Source organism: Oncorhynchus gorbuscha, linkage group LG03 (genome assembly GCF_021184085.1).
Source record: "Oncorhynchus gorbuscha isolate QuinsamMale2020 ecotype Even-year linkage group LG03, OgorEven_v1.0, whole genome shotgun sequence".
Lineage (NCBI taxonomy): Eukaryota > Metazoa > Chordata > Actinopteri > Salmoniformes > Salmonidae > Oncorhynchus > Oncorhynchus gorbuscha.
This window is the reverse complement of record NC_060175.1, coordinates 40,326,526-40,337,053: the sequence shown is the minus strand read 5'-3', so window position 1 is coordinate 40,337,053 and position 10,528 is coordinate 40,326,526. Positions and strand designations below refer to the sequence as shown.

The 10,528-nt window shown below is 39.5% G+C and overlaps 1 protein-coding gene across 1 annotated transcript in view; it reads left to right on the top strand.

Annotated features, from left to right (window-relative positions):
- The first annotated feature begins 3,827 nt into the window (after nt 1–3,827).
- LOC124031373 (multiple epidermal growth factor-like domains protein 6) overlaps nt 3,828–10,528 on the top strand; it is a 79,492-nt gene continuing 72,791 nt past the window's right edge. Inside the window, exons 1-2 of the mRNA XM_046342519.1 lie at nt 3,828–4,203; nt 6,605–6,739. Of these exons, the coding sequence (XP_046198475.1) occupies nt 4,118–4,203; nt 6,605–6,739 (221 nt within the window). The 5' untranslated portion in view covers nt 3,828–4,117. The remainder of the gene's footprint in view (nt 4,204–6,604; nt 6,740–10,528) is intronic.

Genomic DNA, 10,528 nt, shown 5'->3' with positions numbered 1-10,528 from the left:
AAAATACAATTATAAGATTTTATACGAATACAATTGTTCAGGTAAAGAATGTTTAGAATGTAAATACAAAATCTCAAAAAGATTGGTGTCAAAATTATTGGCACCCCTGAAGATTCTTATAAATAAAATCAAACAAAATAAAATATGCATTAACATTATTCTTGTTTAAGTTAATCTAAGTTAAAGGAAATGTATTGTGGTCTTCTATGGCTTCCTGTTTTACTGATATTAAAATGTGCAAATGTAAAATCTATTTTTCATCCATCACCATTGAGAAAGGCAAATAACTCACAAATGAAAAAAGCTAAATGGTGGTTGACTTTCAAAACTCAGGCAATGAGTAAAAACGCCCCACCCCCACCCCCAACAAACGTAGATGCCTGGAGTCTGCTAAACCATATTGGCACTTGGATTGGAACCGGGTGCTATGGTCAGATTAGACGAAAATAGACGTCTTTGGCCAAGCACACCAGTTGTGGGTTTGGATGCATATGCAGAAAAGAACCTCTCATACCTACTGTAAAATATTGGTGGTGGATCATTGATGTTATGGGGTGTTTTCCTTCCACTGGTCCTGGGGATTTTAATAAGGTCAATGACATCATTAACTCTACCAAGTACAGGGGCCTCATTTATAACCTTTACGTTAATTGTACACTAAATATCTGCATGCTACATTTCTGAAAAGACTTCACACTCACAAAAACATTGAGTTTTATCAACTTGGCGCATGCCATACATATGCATGTTTCCCGTTATAAATCAGACCTGTTGTAAAATTGTGCACGTTTGAACGAGCATTATAGCTCCTCCTGAAAAATGCCCATCATTCACCTTCTATGGTGACAATGAGCCCTTATTTGCTATATAGTTAGGAAGTATTGGAATTATGCCAAGAGAGCATCTAAATATAAAGGGAAACTAGCTTCTTTGGAGGTGTTTGCAGAAAGTTTGATTTTGCAGTGACACTTGCTGTATCTGACCGTTTCTGAAAGACAAACACAATTGCAAATTGTTGTGGACCTGTAAACAGACTGTGTAAACTTTTTCCCAAACCTAAATATGCTGCATTCTGAAACATTATATACTACATATTTATATATTATATATTTTGTTTAACTTCATTAGGCCTACTTACAGTTGTAGCCTACACTCTTCAATGCAAAATATCAACTTACTGTTCGCCTGTTAAATTCGACTGTATGCTATAAACCGCACTCCGTTTCGAATGCATAGACCAAAAACGTGACATTTTAATAGCCTTTCTAATAAACCCATGGAAATTAGAGATGCACGTGGTAATTTGTTTTATGGCTATTTCGGGAATATGAACTCATCATGGCCAGAAAATGTGAGCAATTTATTATGTAATGGACATGATAGGTAGGCTGTATGTAATTGTGTTTATTAATTCAATATTGTCTACGAGAATTTGACATCAGATGTAGGATAACAAACGACAATGGGAAAGGTGAACCAACTGTTGTACTGTGGATGGATCGCATAGAGCAAAATTCTTGAATTAGTTTATCTATTTACTACTGTGAAATGGGTCAAATTAAATGAGCGACGGGACGAATGGTAGCCTATCCTAATTTGTTGTAGGCCTATAGGCTTTTTCGAGTATGAAACCATCACAGCCAGAGGAATTTATTATGCAATGATCATGGAAGTGAAATGAATAATAAGAAATAGAATAACTAGAAATATTTCTAGTTATTTTAGAATGCAAAGATAAAATAAATATATTTTCGCTCTTCTCATTAATGGCAAATAATTGCATCTTGTTATTATATTTAGCTTCCAGTTTTTTATTTATTTATGAATAAGAAATTCATCATGTATTCCCCATTTGCACAAGGCTACCAGGCTACTTGGGCCTTATTGCAATGCAATATTTCAACCACTAGAAACTGTGCGTAGGCATGGTCTAAAGTTTGCGGGAGGAAAATACGATTTTATAAATGCCAACATTTGCGTGAAAACTGGCGCAGGCATGTTTTGTGGCCTATTTTGTGCGTGGGCTACACAACGTTTATAAATGAGGCCCCTGGACATTTTAGTCAAAAACCAGGTTGCCTCTTCCAGGAGCCTGAAACTTGGCCACAAGTGGATCTTCCATCAATACAATGACCCCAAGCACACATACAAATCCACCAATATATGGTTAATTGACCATAAAATCAACATTTTGCAATGGCCATCTGTCTGCTAACATGAACCCCATTGAAAACCTGTGGTTTGAATTGAAGAGGGCAGTCTATAATCGCAGACTGAAGGATATCAAGGATCTGATCAGATTCTGTATGGAGGAATGGTCTAAGATTCCCCCCAATCGCACGGAACAATCATAGAATGTGCCCTTATCCTCGGAAGGGGAAGGTGCTCAAAGTAGAGTTGGGTGATATGGACAAAAATCCATGTTGCGATAAATTGCCTGAATTGATGCAATAAGGAATAGAACGATAGGACATCAATGTGCACGATTTTTAAAAATTACTCTTTAAACTATAACTACTAGCTTTGTTGTTGTAGATATAAATCGTCTTAACAATCACCCATATTAGCAAACTTATTTAATTTAAAATTTAAATGTAAAACATTTCTCTAGTATAGGCTACTTATCTTAATGAACTATATCAGCAAAGTGGTTGGTATGGTTGGTGTCTATAAAGTATTGAAAACAGAGGGTGGCAATAAATTTGACACATATGTTTCTGAGATTTTGTTTAAATTAATAGTTAAACCAAATATTTTTCTCTGAGCAAATGATAAATGTAGATAGTTTAGACCATGTATGGCATTGACCTTCGGGACCTTGGGTCATTAAACTAGATGCATGCATAGCGGGCTTTACTTGGAGAGCAGTAGTAACTTTGCTCTGCCTCTGGCCCTATGACCACAGGCAGCATCAGCTGTGGCTGCACTGACCTGTGCAGCTTGACCAGCCTCAGTCCTCCTTCATAACGCACTGTGGTATATCTCCTCCTTTCTCTCTCTGATCTATTACAACTATAGGTTCCTCTTTGGGTAGGATTAGGCAGCAGTAGATACCACTGTTTCTAACACTTTGCCCCTGAATTGAAACGTGTCTGCTGAATTGAAAACTGCACTGTTCCCACATGTAATTAAGGAAACATGTCATTAAAAGAAACACTTGAGTGAATGAGAGATACAAAGTATATTGAAAGCAGGTGCTTCCACACAGGTGTGGTTCCTGAGTTGATTAAGCAATTGAAACATCCCACCGTGCTTAGGGTCATGTATAAAAATGCCCAGTTGCCCATTATTTTGCCTACCATGGCTAGAAGAAGAGATCCCTGACTTTGAAAGAGGGGTCTTACAGGAGCATACAGGGTTAAAGTGTGGGTGTCAGTCATCAGATCTCAACCCAGTTGAACACATATGGGAGATTCTGGAGCAGTGCCTGAGACAGCGTTTTCCACCACCATCAACAAAACACCAAATGATGGAATTTCTCCTGGAAGAATGTCACATCCCCCCAATAGGTTCAAGAAACAATATATGCCTTATTAAGACACTTTATGTTGGTGTTTCCTTTATTTTGTCAGTAACCTCTACCTGCTGCCATTGTCTAGAAAGTAATGGCCTAGATCTAATTGTTTTATTGTAGCTGAAGGGGCCCTCATATCCAATCACATGAGCAGGCTATATCTGCAGAAAAGAACACAGTTGTAACTTGCAACCTGTTACAAAACATTTGTGGAAAAAGCTACCATTTCAGTCTAATTTTAGACATCCATTTCATTGAAACGATCCATTGGCTCTTCAAAGGAGCAATACCCCCATTCACTCGGTGGCGAAAAGCCATTGCGCACGCATGTGCGTTCAACATCTGCATGTGGTAGGCTAAACCAGTAAGGCTCGACCTCCAAGCGTCACTTTCTACGGGATGTATGGCTGCATCTCTTTTGGAAGGTGTGGGATTGACTCTGCTCCTCACTCTGTTTGAAGTGTAACCGTGATGCGTGTGTTCATTTTTTTCTCCAGTAAATTGGCTACTGGTTTTGCTTTCGCTAAAACATGCGTCAATGTCGCTACATTTCTACGGATTAATGCATACGCAAAATATTGATACGTTGAACACAACGTGAATATGGATTTTATCTTTGTTTCAATACTTTTTATATTTATCGACGCGATTTACGCAGTGTCCCGCTATGGAAATCTCCAACCATACATGTACGTTTTTATAAGCTGTCGTTGTTTTGACTTACATTGTTTTTGCATGATAATACATTTTACAGTCACAGTAACCTACATTATAAAACTTCTGGTAAAATGTCACTTGTTACTACTGCTGCTATTTATTTGAGCTTGACATATAACCAACATCTAATATATTTTGACATATTAAACAATTTATGATTATTTTACAAATTTCGTTAGTTGAAATATTATATTTGAATATACATTTATCAATTCATATATATTTAAATATTTCATGTTTTACTCTAGAGGTGTTTGCATTGAAATGAGAAACATTGTGTCCTATACCTGGGTGTGCATAGTTAAACGACACAGAAAACAACCAGTCAACTCTAAGGCTGTATTTTGTATATTTCTCATAAAGGAATGTACCTTGAACTATGACAGTGTTGTCATAAGAATACTCTAGTTTCTCTCTCAACATGCACTGTAATGGTATACCTTTACATAATTACACATGATCTCAGGGCGGATTAATGATGCAGCATTCGCGAGACGCCTCTACGTTTCCCTATAATGGAGAGCATGCCAGAGTAGCAGGTGAAATAAGTCAGAGATGGGGGGCTTCTGATAAATCGGACTTCATGAAAATAATTATATAAATCTCAGAGATTTTTAATTGTTCAGCTGTAATGACCCTGTCATTGCCTTATAGTGAGAAATAATGAGTATTCTTATAGAGGGCCTGTAAGACCATTACTGTAAGACCATTACCATGAGACCATTACCATGAGACCATTACCGTAAGACCATTACTGTAAGACCATTACCATGAGACCATTACCGTAAGACCATTACTGTAAGACCATTACCATGAGACCATGACCATGAGACCATTACCATGAGACCATTACCATGAGACCATTACTGTAAGACCATTACCATGAGACCATTACCATGAGACCATTACCGTAAGACCATTACTGTAAGACCATTACCATGAGACCATGACCATGAGACCATTACCATGAGACCATTACCATGAGACCATTACTGTAAGACCATTACCATGAGACCATTACCATGAGACCATTACCGTAAGACCATTACCATGAAACCATTACAATGAGACCATTGCCGTAAGACCATTACCATGAGACCATTACCGTAAGGCCATTACCATGAGACCATTACCATGAGACCACTACCGTAAGACCATTACCATGAAATCATTACCATAAGACCATTACCGTAAGACCATTACCATGAAACCATTACCGTAAGACCATTAACATGAGACCACTACCGTAAGACCATTACCATGAAACCATCACCATAAGACCATTACCGTAAGACCATTACCATGAAACCATTACCGTAAGACCATTACCATGAGACCATTACCATGAGACCATTACCATGAGACCATTACCATGAGACCATTACCATGAGACTACTACCGTAAGACCATTACTGTAAGACCATTACCATGAGACCATTGCCGTAAGACCATTACCATGAAACCATTACAATGAGATCGTTACCATGAGGCCATTACCACGAGACCACTACCGTAAGACGATTACCATGAGACCATTACCGTAAGACCATTACCGTGAGACCATTACCATGAGACCATTACCGTAAGACCATTACCAGTCTAGGGCTAGTAGATCCAGTATTAGCATCACCAACTGAAGGTTTTTACAGATATATCAGACATACACACTATTCCAGAGACGAGACACGTCTGGAAATGGAATTACAGAGCTGCTCCTAAATGATTAGACATACTGCACTTTCTGCTGCTAGAGAGGTACTTAAACACTTCTTAATGTTAGAGGGATGGTATGGCACATTGAGACGGTTTTAGATGCTTTACAATGCAGGGAATATGTTGCGATGGGATCTATGGCACTGATGGCACCTGGTTTATAAATCTATAAAAATAGACAGCCAAATCAGTTTGTATGACCATGTATTCTTCTCTTCTTTGGTCAATATTTTGACATACTGTAGTATCAGGTACTGTCTTAGTGAATGTTGAATGATTGAATTCTTGCTGCAGGCAGTGTCTTGTGCTGCCATGTTTAGCGATATAAACAGTAATGCGTGAGGAATTAGCAGTACGTATTAGCAGACAGCGTGGGCACTCTGTCATTTTTTACTTTAAGTAATCCCCACAAGGGTGTTGCACTACATGGTACAGTAGGGCCGGGACAATACCAATGTTGCGATAGAGGTTTGTATCGTGGCAAGGAAACAAACATGAAGCGGGTGTAATTTATTTAGGAAAACAGCCCTAATGTTAAACACCAACATCATTATTATTTTCATCCAGAGTCACATTTGATTTATTTCCCCATGCTATAGAACACAATATTTAAAAAATAGCTTGATTTGTTCAATGTTTTTTGACGCTGCCCTCTTTCAGGCCCAACGTGTGTGCAGAGCGGGAAGTGATGCTCGTTGCCCAAAGGCAGCCCTGTGTGCAGGCCTTCACACGCATGGTCAAGGTCTGGAAGCAAGGCTGCCTAGGACAGAACTGGTGCATGGGATACGAGAGAAGGTGAGTCCTGCTCTTAATTCAGGCATGCATCCATTCCTCTATCCATCCATTCTTCTATCCTTCCATTCCTCTATCCATCCATTCCTCTGTCCATCCATTCCTCTATCCATCCATTCTTCTATCCTTCCATTCCTCTATCCATCCATTCCTCTATCCTTCCATTCCTCTATCCATCCATTCCTCTATCCTTCCATTCCTCTATCCATCCATTCCTCTATCCATCCATTCCTCTATCCATCCATTCCTCTATCCATCCATTCCTCTATCCATCCATTCCTCTGTCCATCCATTCCTCTGTCCATCCATTCCTCTATCCATCCATTCCTCTATCCATCCATTCCTCTATCCATCCATTCCTCTATCCATCCATTCCTCTATACATCCATTCCTCTATACATCCATTCCTCTGTCCATCCATTCCTCTATCCATCCATTCTTCTATCCATCCATTCCTCTATTAAATCAAATAGCACTTTATTCATCACATGCTTTGTAAACAACAGGTGAGGAGTAACACTGAAATGTTACTTACGGCCATTCCCAACAATGCAGAAAGTAATAGAAAAGTAAAACACGTAATAATAACAGATACCCACAATGAGTAACGATAACTTGGTTATATACAGGAGGTACCAGTACCGAGCTGATGTGCAGGGGTACGAAATAATAGAGGTAGATATGTACGTGACACATAGTAAACTATCAGCAGCATATGTGATGAGTCAAAAAATGTTTTTGCAAAAAGTGTCAATGCAGGTAGTCTGGGTGGCTATTTGGTTAACTATTTAACTTGGTGCATTGGTACCTCTTGCCATGCAGTAGCAGAGAAAACAGTCTATGACTTGGGTGGCTGGAGTCTTTGAAAATGTTTAGGGCCTTCCTCTGACACTGCCTGGTATAGAGGTCCTGGTGTACTCGGGTGTCCACACTACCCTGTGTTGCGCCTTGTGGTCAGTTGCCAAGCAGTTGCCATACCAAGCAGTGATACAGCCAGTCAAGATGCTCTCAATGGTGCATCTGTAGAATTCTATTGAGGATCTTAGGACCCATGCAAAAACATGTCAGCCTCCTGGGGGGATTAAGCCTTGTCGTGCACTCCTCATGACTGTGTTGGTTTGTTTTAATAAAAAATTATATCAAATAGCTTAACAATGAGAAAAACGTGGACGGCTTGAGGATAAATTCAGCCACTATTTATTTTTGAACTCAGTGAGTTTTGTCTGGCTAATGGCTTAAAAAAATGGGCTGCAATATTCAAGGTAAATTAAATCCATCTTGAGAGACTCCTCTGGTCTCCTGAAGAGCTCCTTGCTGCTTCTTTCTCTCTCTGCGTCTTTTTTTGTCCCACACAATGATATCGGGGAGGGGAGTCACACATGATATCTCACAGACAGCACTGCCCCGATTTTGACCAAACTTGGGTGAATGATGCGTCTTACCATGAAGATCCGGCATTTACAATATTACGCTGATTGGCCCAAGACGGAAGCTGTAGTAGTTAACAGAAATGTGTTAGTCACACGCAATATCTCAATTGGCCCAAGAGGGGGCGCTGAATCATTCGTAAGGGACAACATGTTTACTGTTGTCTTGTTCCCTTTATTTATTTTGTATATATTTTATTTATATTTTAACATTTTTATTAGATTTTTTATATATAAAAAATAAAATAAAATAAATTATCCCTTTTTAGTGATATACAATTGGTAGTTACAGTCTTGTCCCATCGCTGCAACTCCCCTCTGGACTTGGGAGAGGGGAAGGTTGAGAGCCATCGAGAGCTTGCTTAACCCGAAAGCCAGCCGCACCAATGTGTTGGAGAAACAACTGGTAACCAAAGTCAACTTGCAGGCGCCCGGTCCGCCACAAGGAGTCACTAGCACACGATAGGACAAGGAAATCCTGGCCGGCCAAACCCTCCCCTAACCCGGACAACGCTGGGCCAATTGTGCGCTGCTTCATGGGTCCCCCGGTCAAGGCCGGCTGTGACACAGCCTGGAATCGAACCCAGGGCTGTAGTGACGCCTCAAGCACTGTGAGGCAGTGCCTAGGAACGCTGTACCACTCGAGAGACCCTCAGACAGTCTTTCTTGAGACATCGTGCATTATATGTCCATTGCGCTGCAAATAATTTAAACTTAGTCTTGAATGATACATGCCAAGTTATACCAGAGATAAGAGACTGTTGATATTGCAACCACACAACACAAATGCTGTTTCACTAGTATGAACGAAATCACAAACGGCTTTTTTTTGTTAAAGCCCTCAAGAGCTGTTGTCAACTAAATATGATAATCTGTTTGCATCTGCCAATTTATTGGCTGTCCAGGATCCAGACGACTTTTCCCTATCGCTCCCTATACAGTTAATCTCTTTCTGTAACATGTTGAGGCCGGCAATTAAGGAGGATGAGATGCTCAATTAAAGATGTTGCTGAACTGCTGTATTTGAAGCACTGCCTTCTGCCCAGTTTCCCTGATGTTGCCAAGGCAATCAAGCTGTTTTTACCATCCCTGTAACTGTCGCTCCTGCAAAGAGATTGTTTTCTAAACTAAAACTCATAAAGTACTACCTATTAAGCATTAGGCTCTCAGTCTGAGATGCGTTTTTGAACACCTGAGTAAGTTCCACTCATTGCACTGGCACCGTTGTAGCCTTGACCACGGCATTTGTTCACCAATATCCCCTTACTTTCAATCAGATTTTTTATTTTTCAAGGCCTGAGGCACTTTTTCAGTCACATTCCTGAAGCCCAAGAGGAAAAACACTTAACTTCCTAATTCATATGGAAATTAAAAATGTTTATGAATGACCTAGTGGTGGGTTACTGTCAAAATGATTTATTAAATTAAAAAGGTTTATGAATGACTTAGTGGTGGGTTACTGTCAAAATGATTTATTAAATTAAAAAGATTGACATCTATGACAGGTTCAAGGGCCATCAGAACTCGCATTGCGGGGGTGTCCGGTACGCCTGTGGATCTTCTTTGTAGAAAAGAACATTGATGCTGTTCTTTCCCCCCTAGTCTATTTAGTGCCGGGTCTTATCCATTCTGTTTTAAGGAGTCCTGATCGGCTTGTGGGCATTGTAGAGGGAAACAGAAGACACATACGTGTCCTGGGACTCTTATCTTTCAGTGATGGGGTTATAATATTTTGAGGCTTAAACGGTTCAAAAGACAAAGCCACATTTGTAGGAAGAAAACAGAGTCATGACCCCTAGTTTGGGAAACACTGGTCTATTGCATGTATTACCTATGGATAATTCTGTGTTGTGCAGTTTTTTTGTTGTCTTAACAGTAATCATGTCTAAGCTTTTTAAACAGAGTGCTTCATCCTCATCCCCCTAAATATCTGGCAAAATCTCTCTCCTCTGGTTCCTCTCCTCTTCCCTCATTTTTGTTCTGTAATACAGTAGCCCTCTCATATAGTGCTAAGCTCTCCAGGAGGGCTAGCTAAGCTAAGAATAGAATATGTTTCTAAACACTTGTGGATGTGGATGCTACCATGATTATGGATAGTCCTGAATGAATCTGAAAAAATAATGATGATTGAGAAAGTTACAGATGAAAAAATATCATACCCCTAAGACATGCTAACCTCTCAACTTTATAATAATAGTGGAGGTTAGTATTTTTGTAAGGTATGATATTTGTATGTCTGTAACTTTCTCCCTCGTCATTATTCACGATTCATTCAGGACTATCTGTAATCATGGTAGCATCCATATTACTGTAGACATGTTTAGAAACATATGCTATTCTTATTTACAATAAAAGTGACTCCAAA